The 23,530-nt window shown below is 38.2% G+C and overlaps 1 protein-coding gene across 1 annotated transcript in view; it reads right to left on the bottom strand.

Moving 5' to 3' along the window:
* Positions 1-23,530, bottom strand: part of Nebl (nebulette) — a 117,856-nt gene that overhangs the window by 50,145 nt on the left and 44,181 nt on the right. The window contains exons 12-14 of the mRNA XM_051205639.1: positions 19,368-19,478; positions 10,944-11,054; positions 6,563-6,673 (exon numbers count right to left, since the gene is read on the bottom strand). Coding sequence (XP_051061596.1) covers positions 6,563-6,673; positions 10,944-11,054; positions 19,368-19,478 — 333 coding nt within the window. The remainder of the gene's footprint in view (positions 1-6,562; positions 6,674-10,943; positions 11,055-19,367; positions 19,479-23,530) is intronic.

Raw genomic sequence — 23,530 nt, 5'->3', positions numbered from 1 at the left:
AATCAACAAGATAGACAAACCTTTATCCAAATTAAAGAAAAAGCAGAGAGAGAACATGCAAATTAAAAAAAATCAGAAAGGAAACGGGGAACATAACAATAGACACAGAGGAAATCCAGACAATTTTCAGGTCATACTTTGAAAATCTGTATTCCACAAAAATTGAAAATTCAAAGGAAATGAACAAATTTCTGGATAACTATCACTTACCAAAACTAAATCAAGAACAGACAAACAACTTAAATAGACCTATAACCTGCAATGAAATAGAAACAGTCATCGAAATCCTTCCAACCAAAAAAAAGTTCAGGGCCAGATGGATTCAATGCAGAATTCTACCAGACATTCAAGGAAGAACTAATACCACTACTCCTCAAACTGTTCCACAAGATAGAAACAGAAGGTTCATTGCCAAACTCTTTTTATGAGGCCACAATAACCTTGGTACCGAAGCCTCACAAAGACACCACTAAGAAAGAAAGCTACAGACGAGTATCCCTGATGAACATTGATGCAAAAATACTCAATAAAATACTGGCAAACCGAATTCAAGATTACATCAGAGAAATCATCCACCATGATCAAGTAGGCTTCATCCCTGGAATGCAGGGATGGTTTAACATATGAAAATCTATCAACGTGATCTACCATATAAACAAACAGAAAAAGAAAAACCATATGATTATCTCCCTAGATGCGGAAAAAACCTTTGACAAAATTCAACACCCTTTCATGATAAAGGTCTTGGAGAGGTCAGGGATAACAGGAACATACCTAAACATAATAAGAGTAATATACAGCAAACCAACTGCCAACATCAAACTGAATGGAGAGAAACTTAAACCAATTCCTCTATAATCAGGAACAAGACAAGGCTGCTCTCTCTCTCCATATCTCTTTAATATCATACTAGAAGTTTTAGCTAATGCTATAAGACAACAAAAGGAGATCAAGGGGATCCAAAATGGAAGGGAAGAAGTCAAACTATCTCTATTTGCAGATGATATGATAGTTTACATAAGTGACCCAATAAACTCTACCAGGGAACTCCTACAGCTGATAAACACCTTCAGCAAACTAGCAGGATACAAGATAAACTCAAAAAAATCAGTAGCCCTACTTTTATCAGACGACAAAGAGACAGAGAAAGAAATCAGAGAAACATCACCCTTTACAATAGCCACAAGCAACATAAAGTATCTTGGTGTAATGCTTACCAAACAAGTAAAAGACCTATATAATAAGAACTTTGTGGCTCTAAAGAAAGAAATTAAAGAAGATACCAGAAAATGGAAAGATCTCCCATGTTCTTGGATAGGTAGGATAAACATAGTAAAAATGGCAAGCTTGCCAAAAGCAATCTACAGATTCAATGCAATCCCCATTAAAATCCCACCACAATTCTTCACTGACCTTGAAAGGATAATAATCAACTTTATATGGAAAAACAAAAGACCCAGGATAGCCAAAACAACCCTATACAATAAAAGAACTTCAGGAGGCATCACCATTCCTGACTTTAAGCTCTACTACAGAGCTATAGTCCTGAAAACAGCCTGCTATTGGCATAAAAATAGACAGGTAGACCAATGGAATCAAATTGAAAATCTTGATATTAACCCACACACCTATGAACACCTGATTTTCGACAAAACAGCTAAAATTATACAATGGGATGAAGACAGCATCTTCAACAAATGGTGCTGGAACAATTGGGTGAAGGTGTGTAGAAGACTGCAGATAGACCCATGTCTGTCGCCATGCACAAAACTCAAGTCCAAATGGATCAAAGACCTCAACATCGATCCAGCCACATAGAACCTATTAGAAGAGAAAGTAGGAGGTACCCTTGAACAAATTGATATAGGAGACCGCTTCCTGAACATAACTCCAGGGGCACAGACACTGAGAGAAACAATCAATAAATGGGACCTCTTCAAACTTAGAAGCTTCTGTAAGGCAAAGGACAGAGTGGACAAGACAAAACGGCAGCCCACAGACTGGGAAAAGATTTTCACCAATCTTATATCCGACAAAGGGCTGATCTCCAAAATATACAAAGAACTCAAGAAACTAGTCAATAAAACACCAAATAACCCTATTAAAAAATGGGGCACAGAACTGAAGAAAGAATTCTCAATAGAGGAAATCAGAAAGGCTGAAAGACACTTAAGAAAATGCTCCACATCCTTAGCTATCAGGGAAATGCAAATCAAAACAACTTTGAGATACCATCTTACTCCTGCCAGAATGGCTAAAATTAGAAACAACAGTGATGACTCATGTTGGAGTGGATGTGGAGAAAGGGGAACACTCCTCCACTGCTGGTGGGAGTGCAAACTCATACAGACATTTTGGAGATCAGTATGGCGGTTCCTCAGGAAAATGGGAATTAGTTTACCACAGGACCCGGCAATCCCCCTTTTAGGCATATACCCAAAGGATTCACATCCATGCAATAAAGACATCTGTTCAACTATGTTCATAGCAGCACTATTTGTAATAGCAAGAACCTGGAAGCAACCTAGATGCCCCTCAATTGAAGAATGGTTAATGAAGATGTGGCACATCTACACAATGGAATACTACTCTGCAGAAAAAAATAATGGTATCTTGAAATTCGCAGGCAAGTGGATGGCACATAAAGAGGAACACAGTATGTACTCACTCATATATGGATTTTAGACCTAGATCAAAGGATCACCAGCCTATAGTTCACACCACCAGAGGAACTAGGATACAAGATGTATTCTAAGAGATTCATATAAAGTCCCTCACAGAACTGGGAAGGGACAAGTCTCCCAGAGCTCACAGGAAGTGGGGGGGGGCAGCGAATGGAGAGAGAAGTAGGAGAAAACGAGGGGGAGGAAAGGAAAACATGTGAGACCAGGAAGATTGAGCCTGGTTAGGAATAGAAGACAGGAAAGAGAGAGAGAGAGAGAGAGAGAGAGAGAGAGAGAGAGAACATAAAAGAGGGAGCCAATATTGGTTTGAAGATAAAATTGAACACAAAAAATGGTCTAGAGAACTACAAGACTGCTGCCAAATAACAATTTGTGCTTCTGAGGAAAGGCTACCATAAATGCCCTTCCCAGAGAGTGAGATCAACAACTAACTTATCCATGGAGCCATCAACTAATGCCTGTTGGAAACAGGAGAAAACACCCATAATTAAACACTGAGTCGAACTAGAACCCAGATGCAGATGGAGAGGACAAGACCAGGCAGCAGAAACACATAGAGACAGCTTACCTGCACAAGGAGGAGCTAACGGGCCACCAGACTGATAGCTGGGAAGCCAGCATGGGACTGACTCAGGCCCCCTGAATATGGGTCTCAGCCAGAAGGACTGAGCAGTCTAAGGGACCTCAGACAGTGGATCCAGGATGTATCCCTGGTGCACAAAAGGACTTTGCGAACATATCCCCCATGGAGGGATAACTGCCTTAATCTAGAGACAGGAGAGAAGCCCTAGTCCCTACTTCACATGACCTGTCAGACCTACATGACCCCAACTGGATGGCATTCCCCTACATATGGAATTTGGGTTGGGGGATGGGAGGGGAGGGTGGTTAGAGTGCATGTGAAAGGCAGAGAGGGCAAAAGGGAGGGAAGGAGGGAGGGAGGAAGAGAGGGAGGGAGGGAGGTTGGGAGGGAGGGAGGGAGGAAGAGGGAACTGGGGTCGACATGTAAAATAATAAATTAAATTAAAAAAATTGCTTTGACTCCAAAATTTAAGTTGAAGGACAAGTTACTGGGGAAAAGGATTTCTATTTTTGTTTCCACAGAAAATGAAAAGATGTGGATTCCTTCCAGACTAATGTGGTTTGATCAAGGCAGACCAACTGAAACAGAGCACCATGTGATCCTACATTGAAAACAGCTGGACAAAGCAGCCTTACAGACTACAGCTAGGATATCTGAATCTTCTTCAAATCCCCCAAGATAGCGCCTCTTACCAGCAGGAAGTAGTTTGGAAAGAACAACTCCCAAATTCCCAAATATTGTCTATAAATGTTTGTTTTCATTTAAATGGACTTAGTTAGATAAAATAAATAAAAAAAATAAATAGAAAAAAAAGTATGGCTATTGTGTGACTTTTAAAAATGCACATTAAGAGAGCAAGAATTAAGGCAGGATCTGGGCTAAGAATTCACTATATACATACATACATACACACACACACACACACACACACACACACACACACACACATATATATATATATATAGAGAGAGAGAGAGAGAGAAATACTGGGTTCTCAGACTCTGCCTTGCCCTCACATTCCATTATAGAGGAAGCCTCTGAGTACATTTTGACTGTGGCCCCTGGGTGGACTCCAAGACACACCATCTATCAGACATTACTCATCTAGCACATACTGATTAATGACCCATTCCTGGGACTAAAAAGGGAGCCAGCCTACAAGTTTATTGGGAAGAATTTAAATTAGAGGCACATGTGTGTGCTAAACTATACCAGGAAAATTCAAGAATTTATGGGGCACACCAGATTGAACAAGAGTGTACTGCTCTCACCTGACCTTCATAAACAATGACCACCTGACTGGTGGAATAGCCCCAGAAATTTCATGCCTGGTGTGTGCCAATGATCAAGGATCAAGGATCTTCTGAACTGATTCAGTCTCCCAACTGTTTGACACAGCTACCCAACTGCTTACCCATCTACCTGTTCACCCCCATCTGAACCTGGACCCGATCAGGTCTGTTCCCTGAACACCATCTGTTCCCTCCTGATGACCATTTTCCACTCGGGACCCAGGTTTGCCTGTACACCTCTGGTCTCCGCAGTTCCACTCTCAAATCTGATTTCAACTCCACCAGCAGCTCCTTCTCCATGCTGATCCAGTTCATTTCTTATCTACACAGACTCTTAGCCCACTTACAAAACCCCTTAAACTTTGCATTCTGCTGCTGCTTCTTATACTTGATTCCAGTCTGTAACCATAGATGTGTGTGTGTGTGTACTATGTATATATGCATAATGTATAAGATTTAACAGTAATTAAGATTGAACAGTAATTAATTAGAATAAACAACTTTCATTTACCTTGACCAAGCTACCAAGGTGGGTGGGTTTTATTACAAATTTTTGTCATTGAAAGTGATTAACTTTATGAATTCAGTGTTACTCAGCTTATGCTGACATTGTGGAAAGTCACAAGTATATCCAGCTGTGTTTCTGACATAGCTCACTCATGACAGCATCAGTCCTGATATTAGCTATGGTACCTTATTTGGGGCAGGGAAATGTAAATGGATTTAGAATAGCATCACAGGGTATAACTAATAATCAGGATCAAGATGACATCTAAGACTTGTCTGGTACCATTTAAAGAGGCAGAAGAGACAAGAAGAAACAGGGGAGAGATTGTGTGTTCTGATTTTAGCATGTCATGTTGAGATCTACACATATAACAGTAGTTTCGGAAGTTTCGATGGCTTTCCACTCACATCCACATTATAAAATACACAATTTTTCTTAAAGAGTTAGACTAACTAAATGAAGTAATGAAAAAGAACCTGCAATAGTAAGTGAAAACAAAACAAAGGAAATTATGCAATGTAACTGCATTTAAGGTCTACTTAAGTCTCTGTATATATAAGATCATGCTTGTCTTTATATCATACATGCATATCTGGAAGTCTCTCCAATGAACTTCTAAAACTGGCAATTATTCTGTAAGTCCCACAGTGTCTCCCAGAGTAGCCCTAGTGAAGGCCCACTACCAAACCTTGAGATAAGCAAGTCACACTCTTTAATCTGCATACCAGCTTTCTACATTTCTTCTATAAAACTGACTTATTCTAAATACTATCAAACTCCAGTGACTTATCCATACTCTCAGAATCACTGGGAAGATTCAGGAAGCTTGGAACATGATCCCAGGTATATCCCTAGAAAATGTGCATATCCTCTGACCCCTACAGCTGTGTTATGCCCATGTCTTCATATGTACTATATGAAGAGAAAGTGGCACTGAATGAATGTACATGGTCATTCTAGACAAATCATTTCTTAACCCAAAAACTGACTTTAGCAATCTCAAGCAGAGATATAAAGTGACAAACAATGTCTTCTAAACACACAATCACATAAAAACAAAGATTGTACTCACACATTAAAATTTCAACATGTGTTTTCTATGTTTTCCTCAAAACATTGGAAACACAAATGTGCCAAGCAGAATATGAACTATACTACAAAAAAATGCACTACAAAAATATTTATCATACCCTAGACTAACATGAAATGTGTGACACAGGAATAAAATGTTAGGGTGTGTGTCCATGTGTGCATTTATCCTTGTGTATTCTATTAAAATGTCTCTTCCCAAGCTTTGTTTGATGTATTTAAAGTCTATGAGCAAAATGAAAACTATAAATTTTCAAATAAGCATCATGATTTGAAATGATTTCCATTCCAAACTGTCAGACCAGCCGACAAAGTTTGAGAGTTTCCATGCACAATCCAGTTGCTGATATGATTTGTTGAGTATGAAAATAGGAGTTTTGAGGTCTGTGTGATCCTCTCCACTCACCTCACTGGCTATCTTGGCAGCTTTTTTGGCACGTTGTATTTCAAGAGTATCGGTGTCAATTTGCATTCCCTTGCCTTTAATTTCTGACTCCAGATCTTTCTTGTATTCTTTCTATAAAAGCAACATTAAACACAATTAAGTCAATCCATGGACAACATATACTTGCAGTGAATGATTAAAAAAAACAAATATTTTTAAATGACCAAAGGAGGGCAGTAAGTTGGTTCAGTAAATAAAGCACTTGCTATACAAACATTATATTAGACTTTAGATCCCCCAGAAGTCACATAGACTAGCCTAAACAAATCAGTAAACTCTGGGTTCAGCAGAGACCTTCCAGTTAATAAAGTAGAGAGCAATAACAAAAGACACTCAAAATCAACCTCTGGCCACATACCACATACATGTACAAACACACATACATGAATGTACAACACACACACATACGAAGAAAAAAAGGTAAATAACCAATGTCCAAGAGAATGAATGTTTATTCCTATGTATGATCATAAAGTAATTTGGGGAGTATATATAATTAGCAACACTATTCTCACCAGAGATGTTTTTATACTGTCAAAAGAGCAATTATTGACTAAGAATCTCCATGGAATGTACCATGGATACCGGGAGACAGAAAAAGCGATACAGATGGGCTCATACTATAAGAAGAAGACAGACAATGAGACCGGAGGACTCAGCAGCCGAGCTATGTGACACTACAGATGACCCTGCCAATCCTTCTTGTCTGTGAAATGGGGATAAGCATCTCTCAATGATGGGAGATCCACAGTGAGGAAAAGGAGGCAGCAAACACAGAATCCATCATCAGTAGGACTTAGGAATAGAAGGATAGCTTTCTCTAGTCTTTGTTTCTATATGGCCACTTCAGTCTTTTTTTTTTTTTTTTTTTTTTTTTCTAACCTAAAGCCTGGTTTGTTACTATTCCTACTACCGTCTTACCACTCAATAACTCAATATTCACTGGATCCTACCATTTTAAGTAAAAGTATTCTTTAATTTAAATTAGAAACAAGCTTTTTTTTAACATGTTAACCCCAGACCCCTCTCCCTCCCCTCATCCCCTGCCCCCCACAAATCCCCTATCATATCCCCTTTCTGCTCCCTAGGGAGGGTGAGGCCTTCCATGGGTGATTTTCAAAGCCTGTTATATCATTGGGAGCAGGGCCTAGGCCCTCTCCCATGTGTCTAAGCTGAGAAAGTATCCCTCTATGTAGAATGGGCTCCCAAAGTCCATTCTTATACTAGGGATAAATACTGATCCACTACCAGAAGCCCCATAGATTGTCCAGGCCTCCGAACTGATATGCACGTTCAGGGGGTTTGGGTTGGTCCTATGCTGGTTTCCCAGTTATCAGTCTGGGGTCCATAAGCCCCTCCCTTGTTCAGGACAGTTGTTTCTGTGGGTTCTCCAGCCTGGTCTTGACCCCTTTGCTCATCACTACTCCCTCTCTGTAACTGGATTCCAGGAGTTCAGCTCAGTGTTTAGCTGTGGGTGTCTGCTTCTGCTTCCATTGGCTACTAGATTAAGGCTCAAGGATGGCATATAGGGTAGTCATCAATCTCATTATCAGGGAAGGGCATTTAAGGTAGCCTCTCCACTACTGCTTAGATTGTTAGTTGTGGTCATACTTGTGGATCTTTGGACATTTCTCTAGAGTCAGTTTTCTCTTTAAACCTATAATGGCTCCCTCTATTATGGTATCTCTTTTCTTGCTCTCCTCTATTCTTCCCCCGACTCAGTCTTCCTGATCCCTCATGTTCTCTTCCTCACTCCTCTTCTCCCTTTCTTTTTTCATACCTCCCTTCCTCGCTACCCCCCCCATGCTCTCAATTTTCTCAGGAGCTCTTGTCCCTTTCCCCTTCTTGGGGGGAACATGTAAACTCTCCAGATATAATTGACAAGCAATAACAAGATTGACCCTTCAATGTAGACTGACCACATTGCCACAACTAAAGAAGATTGCTCAGGCTACTAGCAGTCTTTCCTGTTTCCATATGAATTTCCATTTATCAATTCTTTGAAGAATGCAAACAGGAAAGTTTTTCTTTTTAACCTATGTTTATCTCTTTTATTTCCTGCTTTTATCTTATTGTTCTAGCCAAACTTTAAGAGATAGTGGCCAGCTCTCTCTTGTTCCTGATTTTAATGGAATTGCTTTGAGGTTTTCTTCATTTAGCAGAAATGCTTTGGGTTTGACATATCTAACAGCCTTTATTATGTTGAGGTTTGTTCTCTCCAATCCTGTTGCCTCTAGGACTTTTATTATGACTTTGTCAAAAGAATTATATCTATCTAGTATGATCATATATTTTGTCTTTAAGTCCATTTACGAATTTTATTACATTTATCAATTTTCATATGTTAAACAATCCCAGCCTTTTTGGGACAAAGCCAACTTGGTCATAGTGAACGATATTTTTCATGTGTGCCTATGTTCAGTTTGTTGTGATGTCTCCAAATCATCTCTAATTTTATTAATTTTGAGCTCCTTTTCCTTTTAGCTAATTTGGCTAAGGTTTTTCAATCTCATTTACCTTTTCAAAGAACTAACTCTTCATGTCATTGATTCTTTGTATTGTCTTGTTTGCATATGTGTCTTTAGTTCTTTCATTTCTGCCCTGCTTTCAATTATTTTCCCATCTACTGTTTTCCGTGTGGTTTGTCCTTGTTCTCCCAAACCTCTTGAGTGCATTATTAAATTATCTATTTGAAGTCCATCTCGTTTTTAATGTAAGCACTCATAGCAATATATTTCCTTTGAAGACTTCTTTTTCATTTTATTCCAGAGATTTTAGTAAGTTATATTTTCATATTTTTAATTCCAAAACTTTTCCTATTTCTTCCATAAATTGCTCAAAAGTTCAAATACTTGACAATTGAGTAGTTTGATCTCCATGAATTTGCATATCTTTGGTGTTTCTTCTGTTATTTATTTTCTGTTGTTTTTGTTATTTATTAACCAAAATTTACTTGATTGCAATCAGATTGAATGCATGGAGTTACATCAATTTCCCTAAATATGTTAAGATTTGCTTTGTGTCTTAATATATTATTTATTTTAAAGAAATTTCAATGGAATACTGGCCAAAAAGATGTTACTCTGTATGTAGTGTTTGTGTAGAGTGTTCTGTAAATATCCATCAGGTTCATTTGGCTATGATGCCATTTAGCTCCATTATTTCTCTGATTATATTCTGTCCATTGGTGAAAGTACATATTGAAGTCACTACTGTAACCTGTTGGGGTTAATCTATGATTTAATGCCTAGGAGTGTTTGCTTTATGAAACTGGGTGCAGACAACTTTGGTGGATTTGTGTTAGAATCATAACGTTCTCTTGATGGATTGGAATGAAGAGGCCTTCTTTGTCTCTTTAGATTAGTTTATATTTTAAGTCATTTTGTGTTAGCTCAGAACAGCTATGCCTGCTTGTTTCCTGGTCCCATTTGCTTAGATTATTTTTTCCATCTTTCACTCCAAGGCAATGTCTAGTCAAAAAAGTGAGGTTTATTTGTTGTAGACAACAAAAAGGTAGATACAATTTTCTAATTCAGTGGGATAGTCTGTCTCTTGATTTGGGAATTGAATCAGAGTGGACAGTCTTGAAGCAGAAGAGACTGGGTTTCTTACAAGGTGTTGGAGGTTTATATATATGGTCAGGAACATGTATCAGGGCTCTTAGGTCAGAGTGGGTGGGGACAATGCAGCAGAGGCCAGATCTCTTACCAGGTCCAGAGTGTGCCAGGTGCCTGAAGTAAGGTTCCCGGTTCCCTAGCGCATGTGAAGCTTTTAAACCATGAAGAGTTTCATCAAAGACACCATGTGACACCAAAGGAATGATAATATAAGGAGTAGGACACTGAAACTACTTCTTGGACATCTCATTTCTTCTTATAAAGTTCATATGAAATGAGAAGCAGCTACGTTCACTCCATACAGAGGTTTAGCTATTCAGTAACCAGCTGAAGACTAGAAATTTGTATTGCTTAAAGAGCAGAACAGCACAAGCTGCTCAGCTGCAGTGGCTGCCAGGACATGAGGACCTGACTCATTGTGTGCCTTTTTCTTGCTTTTAAAGAACCAGGTAAAATCCCACAGGAATATTTTGCCTATGACACAGATATCTCTAACGAACATTTTCTCCACCACCAACTGCATATAGAAGACAGATCTTGGTGATGGAATTATCTTTAATTTGCTTCCTGGGAAAAGCCTTGCTATAACATGGCTATTTATCATTATCTACACATACAAATCATATGGAACCTTTGAGGAAGCTGTATCAGTAGAGAAAACAGCTGAAAATTTTCTCATTCTGAAATGCTAAAAAAAAAAAAAAAAAAAAAAAAAATCCACTTACCTCACTAGCCATTTCAGATGCTCGCTTTGCTCTCTGAATATCAAGGACTTCTGAGCTAAGTTCCATTCCTTTCCCTTTTATTTCATTTTCCAAATCTTTTTTATATTCTTTCTATAAGACAAGAATAGAATATTTCATTTGAAGATATCTCAGCAATTACTTTAACTCATATGCCAGTTTATATGTCTTCTAGAGACCACAGACAGGAGAAAATATTGGTAGGAAGGAAAAAATTAGATGCTGGCCATTCTTGCCTTTTCCCATTGACATTTAATTTTCTCCTCTATCAAACTCAAAGTGGCATCTACTTTTTACCAGGATTTCATCCTTTCTCCCAATATCCTTTGGCATCATATTGAACTTCTTTAAATAGATATCTTCCCTTTAAGTGTTGAAGAAAATGCTAAGAAAAAATATGCTTCTTATTATTTGAAGTGATCTTGAAAATATTTATTTAATGTAAATTTCCAAAAGAACTTACTGGGGAAAAATTTACAAAACCAAAGGTTGCTGTAGTCAGAGGTATTTTTAAGTTTGCATTTTATTCAAAGATCTGAAAAAAGCTGAAAATTTTTAACATAGATTTTTAATGTCTGTTTAACATCATTTTATTTATTTATTTATTTATTTATTTATTTATTTATTTATTTTAGTGTTTCATGCAGCCTGGGTTGGCCCAGAAATCTCTACATAGACAAATATGACCTTGATGTTCTGATCTTTCTCCCCCTACCTTCTGAGTGCTGGGATTATAGGTATGTACTACCACACCCATTTAGTGTGGTGTTGTGGTGGAGACCAGGGCTTTGTGGGTGCTAGGCAAGCTCTCTGGCAACTGAGCTACATCCCAGCCTTTGATACTATATTTTAAACAGGCACAGCTGCTTTACAGACTCTTGTATATAAGTTATTCTTTACTGATAAATTGCTTATTTCCATATTTACTTGTATTATAAAACAATATCTTATCCAATCAAACCAAGTTTAATCTTATGACTATAAAAAATTATAATTCCCTTTAATGATAAGAAATCATGTCCCAGTTAATTCTGAAGTTCTTGTCATGCCACATGCCCCACCCTCATCATAAATCAATAAATTTCCTTAATTTCTGGTCAAACAATAGCTTTAGGGGACTTTGTCAAGCCTGCCTGTGATTTTGGAAATAGCTCTCAGTCAAATGACCTTGATGAAAGTCAAAGCCTTTCTACTTATTTGGTCATGTGACCTTTAGGAGGCCTTTGAGTAACTTAGTCTCCATTTCCATCTTGACAAAAGGAAATAAAATAAATGTCCTATTAACGCCAAAGGGCAATGGAGGAAAATCAGGCAAAATACTGGAGCAGCCAATGGCCTTACATAAAATATACATTTTAAAACACAAAGTGACACTCTGGAGGCTCTACATGGCAATATAAAGCCATAAAGTATGGAGCATAAAATCCATTTACAATTAAGAGGTTATATGTAGAAATTTATAATTGTATTAAGTAATCAAGGGGCTTTTTCAATTAGATATCTCTAAATAACTAAGTAAAAGACTAGCTGTCATAAAGGAAATACTTGTGTCCCTTCTAAGTATCCGTGTGTTGAAGCCCTAGCACCTTTGGGGCGTGATTAGGTTTGGTGAGGTTAGAGGGTAGGTCCCAAGATGAGACTAAAGTCTCCACAGAAAAAGAGACCAGAGGCACCTTGTTCCTCTGCTGTGGTGACAGAGTCAGAAAGCAGTCATGGGCAAGCAAGAACAGGGCTCTCACCTGGAGCCAAATCCACCAGCACTTTCATTTGGGGCTTGGTTTTCAGAACCAGGAGAACTGTCTGACTTGAAACCACTCAGTCTACAAGATTTTGTTATAACAGCCCCAAGCTGCCCAATCCAATGAATAGTTTTATCGGCCTTTTCTTGTCTGGTTCAGACATTCAGAATCCTAAGTCCAAAATGTTATCAACTGAATCTTGCTATGTTTTAATTATCAGAAACTCATAGCATTATTGATCTATGTACTTCCTGCAAAAGAACTAGGATAAAATTATTCCCAATTAAGAAAGAAGAAAAGATTAAAAGGAAGGGACTAATCTCACTTCCTCATCCGTATGCAAATGATTGGAAGATCCCGCTTTAGCATGAAAACAAAGAGGATGATAGTTTTAAGATGTAGAACAGCAACAGGACACTCCCATTTATTTCTTCTTGGTTTCAAAGACAATTTACAAGAATAAAAAGTGACCAAAAAAAAAAGCACAAGAGATGCCACTTAAATGGCAAAGGCCAACTGTCATTTCCTTATTAAAGTTCACAATAAGATGCCTCCAGATGGCAATCATGCTTCAGTTCCTTCCACTGGCTTAAGATATTTCTTTCAAAGGAATCATTTCTTTGATTCAAAAATTTAGAATAGCTCTTTGGGATCTCCTGGCTTGATGACTGTAGGCAGGTCCACTTGCCCCAGCTGCCCAAGCAATCCAGAGTCAGCTGACATCTCTGTGCTAGTCCCCCCTTACCTAGGGTAGGGGTGGGGGGGAAGCAGGTAGACTCACCCCAGGCAGATCAAACCATCCAGAGTCTGCTCACATTGCAGTACTAGCCCCACCTCAACCCACAAAGAGAGGAGACTCTCAGACCTGTCTGCACCTATCTTGAGACCCATTGGAGTATTGGACCTTCTTGAATCCTCCAAAAGAGAACCTTGGACCCGAACTCACCAGGAGAGGAAGAGATTCCACCTGCATCCACTGGAAGAAGAGGTAGGAAGACAACAATATAAGAACACATTCAACAACAGGAAAAACAATATGATGCCACCAGAGTCTAGGGACTCTACTCCAGCCTGAACATACCAACACAGATGAAGCAGAAGACAATGACATTAAAAACAGCTTCATGAAGATGATAGAGACCCTAAAAGAGGAAATGAGAAAATCCTTTAAAGAAATGGAAGAAAAGATAAAGCAAAAATTTCAAGAAACAATTCAAACAGCAAAAGGTTTGAAAGCTGAAATAGAGAGAGAGAAAAAAACAAAAAACAAAAACCCCATGGTCTACAGGAATGCTGGAAATAGCAAAGCTAGGTAAATGATCAGGAACTACAGATGCAAGCATAACTGACAGAATAAAAGAGATGGAAGAGAGAGAATCCCGGGAGTTGAAGATAAACTAGGAGGAGTAGATGCCAGGAAATAATCAAATTGAGGGCTGAAATCAATAAAGTAGAAGCAAAGAAAACAGTACAAAGAATCAATGTAACAACGAGTTGGTTCTTGGAGAAAATCAACAAGATAGACAAACCTTTATCCAAACTAACCAAAAGGCAGAGAGAGAACATGCAAATTAGAAAAGTCAGAAATGAAAAGGGAGACATAACAAAGGACACTGAGGAAAATCAGAGAATCTTCAGGTCATACTCTGAAAACTTGTATTCCACAAAAATTCAAAAATTTAAAATAAATGAACAATTTTCTGGATAGATATCACTTACAAAAATTAAGTCAAGAACATATAAGCAATTTAAACAGACTTATAACCCCTAATGAAATAGAAGCACTCATCAAAGTTCTCCCAACCAAAAAAGTCCCAGGGCCAGATGGTTTCAGAGCAGAATTCTACCAGAAATTCAAAGAACTAATACCAATACTCCTCAAAGTGTTCCACACAATAGAAGCAGAAAGTCCATTGCCAAACTCTCTTTACAATGTTATAATTACCTTGGTACCCAAGCCACACTAAGACACAACTAAGAAAGAGAACTACTAATCAATATCCCTCATGAACATTGATTCAAAACTACTCAATAAAATACTGGCAAATCAAATCCAAGAACACATTAGAGTAATCATTCACCATGACCAAATAGGCGTCATTCCAGGGATGCATGGATGATACAACGTACAAAAATTTATCAATGTGATCCACCATATAAAAAAATCTGAAAAAGAAAAACCACATGAACATCTCACTAGAAGCTGAAAAAAACCTTTGATAAAATCCAACAATGATAAAGGTATTAGAGAGATCAGAGATAAAAGGAACATACCTAAACAAAATAAAAGCAATATACAGTACACTAACAGTCAACATCAAACTAAATGGAGAGAAACTCAATGAGATTCCTCTAAAATCAGGAATAAGACAAGGCTGCCCTCTCTCTCCATATCTCTTCAATACTGTACTTGAAGTTCTAGCTAGAGCAATAAGACAACAATAGAAGATTGAAGGAATACAAATTGGAAAGGAAGAAGTCAAACTTTCACTATTTGCATATGATATGATAGTTTACTTAAGTGACCAAAGAAATTCTACCAGGGAAGACCAACAGTTGATAAACACCTTCAGCAAATTGGCAGGAATAAAATTAATTCAAAAAATCAGTAGCACTACTACATACAGAAAATAAAGGGGCTGAGAAAGAAACCAGAGAAACATCACCCTTTGCAATAGAAACAAACAACATAAAATACCTCATATTATGTTAATCAAACAAGTGAAAGACCTGTATAGCAAGAACATTGAGTCTTTCAAGAAAGAAATTAAATAAGATACCAGAAAATCAAAAGCTCTTCCATGCTCTTAGATAGGTAAGATCAACTTAGTAAAAATGGCAATCTTGCCAAAAGCAGTCTACAGATTCAATGCAATCCCCATCAACATACAGCACAACTCTTCACATACTTTGAAAGAATAATTCTCAACGTTGTAAGGTAAAACAAAAGACCCAGGATACCCCCAAACAATCCTGTACAATAAAGAAACTTCCAGAGGCATTACCATCCCTGACTTCAAGCTTTACTATAGAGATATAGTCTTAAAATCAGCTTTGTATTGGCACAAAAGGCCAATAGAAAACCCTGATATTAACCCACACATCTACAAACACCTGCTTTTTGACAAAGAGCTAAAATTATACAATGGAAGAAAGAAAGAATCTTCAACAATTGGTGCTGGCACAACTAGATGTTGATTTGTAGAGGACTGCAGATAGATCCATATCTATCACCATGCACAAAACTGAAGTCCAAATGGATCAAAGACCTTAACATAAATCCAACCACACTGAACCTCTTAGAAGAGAAAGTGGGAGGTACCCTTGAACGAACTGGTTCAAAAGACCACTTCCTGAACCACTTCCAGGGGCACAGACACTGAGATCACCAATTAATAAATAGGACCTCCTGAAACTGAGAAACTTCTGTAAGGCAAAGGACACAGTCAACAAGACAAAATGGCAGCCCACAGAATGGGAAAAGATCTTCACCAACCCCACATCTGACAGAGGGCTGATCTCCAAAATATACAAAGAACTCAAGAAGCTAGTCACCAAAACACCAAATAATCCAATTAAAAAGTGGGATACAGAATTAGAGAATCCGCAACAGTGGAATCCAAAAAGTGGGGTATAGAACTAGAGAATCCTCAATAGAGAGATGTAAAATGGCTGAAAGGCTGAAAGACACTTAAGAAAGTGCCCAACATACTTTGTCATCATGGAAATGCAAATGCAAATCAAAACAATAAAACAATTCTGACATACCATCTTACTCCTGTCAGAATGGCAAAAAAAAAAAAAAAAAAAAAAAAACACCAAAGACAGTTTATGCTGGAGAGAATGAGGATGTGGAGATGTGGAGAAAGGGAACACTTCTCCACTGCTGATGGGAGTGCAAACTAGTACAGCCATGTTGGAAATCTGTATGGTGGTTCTTCAGGAAAATGGGAATCAGTCTACCACAAGAATCAGCAATTCCATTTTTAGGAATATACCCAAAAGATACATGTTCATGCAACAAGGACATCTGTTCAACTATGCTCATAGCAGCATTATTTGAAATTGCTAGAACCTGTAAGCAACCTAGATGCCCCTCAACTGAAAAATGGATAGAGAAAATGTGGTACATTTACACAATGGAGTACTATTCAGAGGGGGAAAAAACAATGAAATATTGAAATTCGTGGGCAAATGGATGGAACTAGGAGAAACCATCCTGAGTGACATAATCCAGTCACCAAAAGACAAACATGGTATGTACTTACTCATATATGGATTTTAGACATAGAGCAAAGGATCACAACCCTATAATCCACAATGCCAGAAAAGCTAGGAAACAAGGAGGACCCTAAGAGAGATATACATAGTCCCCCAGAGAAAGGGAAAGGGACAAGATCTCCTGAGCAAATTGGGAGTGGGGGGGGAGAGGAAAGAAGGAGTTAGGAGAAAGAGAAGGGGAAAAGAGGAGGGGAGAGGAGGACATGAGGGCACAGGAAGACTGAGTCAGGAGAAGAATAGAGCAGAGCAAGAAAAGAGATACCATAAGAGAGGGAGCCATTATAGGTTTAAAGAGAAATATGGCACTAGGGAAATGTAGGTCTAGAGACCTACAAGGATGACCCCAACTAGCAATCTGAACAACAGTGGAGGGGTTACCTTAAATGCCCTTCCCTGATAATGAGATTGATGACTACCTTATATGCCATCCTAGAGCCTTCATCTAGTAGCTGATGGAAGCAGAAGCAGACACCCACAGCTAAACACTGAACTGAACTCCTGGAATCCACTTACAGAGAGGGAGAAGTGATGAGCAAAGGGGTCAAGACCAGGCTGGAGAAACCCACAGAAAAAGCTGATCTGGACAAGACTGAGAGCTGGGAAACCAGCATTGTACTGGCCCAGACCCCCTGAACATGCATGTCAGTTAGTAGGCCTGAACAATCTATGGGGCTTCTGGTATTTATCCCTAGTATAGGAATGGACTTTGGGAGGACAAGGGGGAGGGCCTAGGTCCTGTTCCAAATGATATAACAGACTTTGAAGAACCCCCATGGAAGGCCTCACTCTCCCTGGGCAGCAGAAAGGGGATGGGATGGGGGGGTCAGTGGAGGGCAAGGAAGGAGAGGATGGAGAGCGAACAGGGATTGACATGTAAGAAAGCTTGTTTCTAATTTAATTTTTTAAAAATTAGATGGGATTTCACTTTTCTTTTTATATTCTACTTTCACATTATATTCTAAATTACTTTAGCATATAATCATTTAAATGAGCATATCACAGTATAATTAGAAGAGCTCTAAGTTAGTTTTGAGCCACTTTAAGGAAACGAATTAATATTTTAGTGTTGATGTACAAGTATGTCTTGATTTATTAAAGCTATGAAATTTAATATTCAACAAATTTAATATCTTAATACTGAGTCAAGTGTTAATTAGAATTTCAAGAAGAGTTCTATGTAGATAAAAGCAAAACACAACAATGAGTTCTTCTGCCCCGTGTTCAAATTCTAATTTTTCCCTACATAGAAGAGAAAGAACTTTTGAATAAATCATATATTCAGATTTTCCCAAGTGAGTACCTTATTTCTGATATCAAATGTCATGACAGGGAAATTACCCAACAGGCTGGAGGGATGGCTCAGTCATTAAGAGCATGAACTGCTCTTCCAGAGGACCTGACTTAGGTTGACAGTTTGGGTGTGTCACCCTTCAGTTCTAGGAAACCTGATGCCCTCTTCTGGCCCCCTCAGACACTGCACTCATGTACACAGATGCACACATAAACTAAATTAAAAATTTAGACTAAAAATTTTAATTAAAGTTGTTTGTAGAATATGTTTTATTGTAACCAGATTTAAGAGAATTAAGCTTTCAAAGAATTGGTCTTTCTCACTCAGGCAATATTGGTATATTCCTTCAATCCCAGAATTCAAGAAGGCTGAGGCAGGCAAATCTCTTGAGTTCAAACCCATCCTGTTTTTAAAAGTTAGTTCCAGGACAGACAGAGCTGCTGTTACACAGAGAAACCCAATAAATAAATAAATAAATAAAAAGAAAGTAGGTTTCTCAAGACAAGGCTTAGCCTTTTCACTCCAGATGTGTTTATCCCCGAGATTTCCCCAAATATGGAAAACTCAACTGTATATTCTGTTAGTGGGGTACTGTATACATTCACTTCTCCCTAAATAAAAAATTATATATACATACAAATGTACATACATATATGTGTGTGTAATTCTACATGTTATCATATTACATATACCATATATAGTTTATATAGTATAAATTATATATAATTCTGTGTATCTATAATGATATATATGGATATGTGAGTAAAGAGTCAAGCTTTCATTTAATGTTTTTGGAAAACCTAGATGCTGTGAAGCTATAAAACTCACTACCCACAAAGTTTCTTTACTAGAAACCCAATGCAAAAGCAGAATAACTTTCAAGTTTTTCCAGATAATCTGGATAATTTCTTCCTTCAACGTATTAACTTACACTTCCCTATGTTAAGAAAATACAAGCTCTGTTAGTGATGACCAGAATAAAGAGTTTACATCTCAAATATGCAATTAATAGACAATTGCTAAGTAGATGTTTCTGGAGTTACTTCCTTGGTTTTCTTCTTTTGTGACATCTAATATAATTGTTCAAGGACATACCTCCCTCATCAGGTTGGTGATATACTTCACATGTAGAAATGCAGGAGTCTTGTCTAAATCCAGTGAAGACCTTCCTTTAATCTCCTTCTCAAAATCTTCTTTGTAAACTTTCTGTCAAATAAAACCGCATTATATTCAATGCAGGGAACTCTAGTAAATGTAAGAAAACTATGAGAATGAGCATTCATTCTCAGAACAAAACTAGTGTTTTCTCATATCATTCTACCATCTTGTCTTTATTATTTTTTAATAAACTTTATTACAAAAAGCTTGCTAATAAATAAAAGGGCCTCCCTCACACACCAAAATTAAGCAGTCTTCTTATAAAAGAACAATAATTTCAGTACTAGCAATTACACGATGTAGGTGGAGACTTTCTTTTAGGACAGCCAGTTCCCAGATAACCACACAGAGACTTAATATTAATTATTAATGCTAAGCTGGTAGCTTACTAAAATTCAAATCAACCCATATTTTTATTCCTTTACTTGCTGCCATGTGGCTCACAGCAACACAACTCTACCATTGAAGAGAGTCACCAAGCTCAGTGGAAGGTGCTGAACATCTTAGGTGACTAACTGCTCCATTGTATAAGAAGAATAAGGTGGGCTCTCTGACTGGGTCATCTGATGACTAATCCCCTAGAAGGAAATCTGGTAGTATAGAAGCCAGTTCAAACTCTTCAGAAGTATAAATGCTCAAGACCCCACTATCCTTCTCAAAGGCAGTCTTTTGTGAGTTTGGGAGAACCGACTTGAAGATGAGATCAAATGAATGGGAATGGGTGTTTCTGTTGCTTTGTGACTTGAGCAATGAAAAAATTTCTTTACTACTTATAGATATCTCCTATGGATGAAGTACACTGTGAAGATAACCTGGTCAAAATGCGATGAAATCCTCTTTAAGTAAGAGTTCCTAGCAGCAGTTAGAGATAGTCCATGATTAAGCACTTACTCATCACATGAGAAATGAATGGAAGATGCCTATAATGATCCTGTTGAGAAGGAGATATATCTATAACAATCCTTGCCTTTCAGCGCTGCTTTAACATCCTTGGCCATGACTATAAATTCTAACATTTGAGTTACATGCTTGAAAATCATTGACAATCCATGATTTATTTTTAAAGGTATATATACTTTTATTTTATGCGTGTGAGTGTTTTGGCTGCATGTATTTATGTGTGCCACAGAAGCCAGAAAAGAACACTGAATTCGCTGGAACTAGAATTACCTGGTGGTAAGATGTCATATGGGCGTCAGATACTGACCCTGAGTCTTCCACAAGAGCAGCAAGTGCTCTTAACCACTAACCGACCTTTCTAACCCTAATAACTCATGCTTTATGATTTACTTCAAATGGTTTACTATGCGTTTATTACAAAGAAAAGTGATCGTGTAAATAAACATATTCTCCACAGCAGAAAGGATGTGAAGAAAAACACATTGCCTCTTCACTTAGCATTTTGGTTACAGATAGTCACTCAACCAATAATGAGCATGGCTGTGAGAAAAGGCTAGAGTACACAATGTTCAGTAAGTTAATCAAGAAGCTGCACTAAAAGCATTTTAACTTAAAGAATTATAAAATACACCAAAAAAAAATTTTGTATTTATGAGAAATTGTTCTTTTTTCATGCAGAACTAATTGGAATAACATGGCTATATTCCCAAAGGCTGACATTTGACATTTCTAGGCCAATATATTTTATAAAGGATTCTTTATGTAGTAAAATGAAGCCTGTGTGTGCATTTATTTATATCAGCTATTTCACGTCAAAAAGGCACTTTTCTGGAGCCAAATCACTGCAGTAAGTCATTGAGAAGGATGGCTGTGACTGGAGTGGCCTAACGCTCAGGCGGAAAGAACCAAAATCCTATGTTACTCTACGCCGAACATGTTTGTGAAAACAAAAACAAAGAACTTCCCAAGGACATATTTGGAGATTCCTTCTAGAAAACACAGATTCAACCTATATCTAGCACCAGATGAAATGAGGCGAACATGATTAAAGGTTAGAGCAAAGGCGAGAATGGCTTTCTTTGAAATCAGGCTTTTCCAATCAGGTGCATCAAGGAATACAGTTCTGGCTCCTTTTAAAGGCTCAGAGCCAGCTCCAAGACAGGGGCTCTCTTAGGTCTGGTTTAGTCTATATCCAAAGGTATTTTTGTACATCATCTTTATCTAAAATTTGGGGATGTTTCTTTCTCTAACCTTGAGAATCTGGCCCAGTGAGATTCCCCTAATGGAACCCATGACTCTCATCAAGCCTTGCTGAAAACAGGCAAGACTGAAAAAATCTGAAGGGAAATTAAAAAAAAAAAAAAAAAAAAAAAAAAAAAAAGGAATCCAATCAGCAGCGGCTATAATTAAAGGCACAACCTGTCTCACTAGGAGGAGGGAAAGAGAGCAAATAGGGTGAAGAAAATGAGAGAGACTATCATGAGACATGAGATACTAAAATCCCAACTCTCCAAATGACTCTTTCTAATTCAGAAACAAGGCCTGGAAATACATTAACCACAAATGGTGAGGTAGGTGCAGGTTTGTTGGGGAGAGGAAAGTTAAACAGTCAGGGTGTGAAGACTATTAAAATAATCACAGAAACAGCATGATAAAGAGTTTTCCACATGAGTCCCTGTCTCTGGCTGAGGCTGCCAGGAGAGAGTGGCACGGAGCTGGCCGACTTAGGAGGCCTGGGGAGGCTGTCAGGGTGCTGTGTGGTGTCTGGTCAGTTCCAGGGAGGAGCCCAGTGAGGTGGATGTGAGGAACCAAGGGGTTAACTGTGGGGAGGTCATGGGAAGGTTAAGGGGAAGCCATGCAGATGCTGTGAGGAAATCATGGAGAGACTTTGATGAAGCGGTGAGATCACGGTAATGACGAGATGGAAGCCACCCTCCAGATATTGCTTTCATTAAAAAAAAAAATAACAAATAAATGAAAAACAAAAGATCCTTGTTCTCTGTATTCTTCAATGAGCATGGGCTTAACAGTTTCACACACTGTTAACCTTCCAGAGAACAGTGAAAGTGGAAATCTCTCCCTGGACTGTGGGCCTGCAATAGTGGTCACGTACTTCCTAGAAAATGGGGAAAGCCATTAAAAATCCAATGCTAGCTCACATAAAAAGCAGTACTGCAACAGCAGATAATCGTGCAATATAAGGGCTATCAAGAAATGCTTTCTATACCTCTGTCTAAATGGAGAAATGAGATTCCACTATAATTTGTCCTCTTTAAGGTGAGCTTTTGTGGGCTTTTAAATTTGGAGCAAGTTTACCAGCTCTGCCAAGTCACCTAAAACAGACAACTCACTTAGTCACCACAGGTTCTGACAGTTCTTTATCAAATTCAATAAAAGACTTAAGAGGATATGACAGAAAAGGATAAGTAGTGCCTCTCTCCTCTTTGACTTAAGAAGAAGTTAACCAAGTCTGTCCAGTCTCAGATTGTCTGAGGGGCTTTTGTCCAAAAGGGTGGATTATAGTGTCTCAACAAAGCATATGACAAACAAAAATGCAACACTAAGTTGCAACTGTCTGACACTATTGGCCATTGCTTCTGTCCCTCAATAGCCCACTGGTAACTACAGAAGGTAGATGCTGACTACCTGGTGTTCTAAAAGGAAAGAAAATGAAGGGATCACCTGGTCAGAGAAAATGTAATCTGAGGAGTAGTTACCTGTGGCAGAGTTATCTTCTCTTAGAAGCAAAGTAAACAAATGAAACACATTTAAGTATTTATTGGGAGAGAGGGCTGACAGTTAAATCAACTGGCAAAGGAAGGAAGTACCATGATTCTGGCCAGGTCCTAAAACACTGGTGACATTTACCAGATATGTGACTTTATTTAAGTAGTTTATTTCAGTGCATTGCAAACATATGGATCACAGTTGCCTCAAGCCACTTCCTTAAGGATTAAATGAGCTGATTTAGGTGAGGCTCTTAGCAAGGGGGCAGGTACAAAATAAGGATTTAATTATTTAAATGTTGGTTGTATTGCCATGTATGGGGAGGGAAATAAAAACAACCAGCTCTTCAGTTTTCAATTAGTTTTATATACTCAGTTTTACACTGATACAGTTTGAAAGTGTTGATCACAGCCAATCTGAAAAAGTGTCAGTGCTTTCCCATGGGATGTGAGAACAGACAGGAGCTCATCTGC

This window comes from Phodopus roborovskii, unplaced genomic scaffold, assembly GCF_943737965.1.
Source record: "Phodopus roborovskii unplaced genomic scaffold, PHOROB, whole genome shotgun sequence".
In the NCBI taxonomy this organism is placed as follows: Eukaryota; Metazoa; Chordata; class Mammalia; order Rodentia; family Cricetidae; genus Phodopus; species Phodopus roborovskii.
Note: the sequence above shows the minus strand (reverse complement) of the source record. Positions and strands in the feature narration are given on the sequence as shown.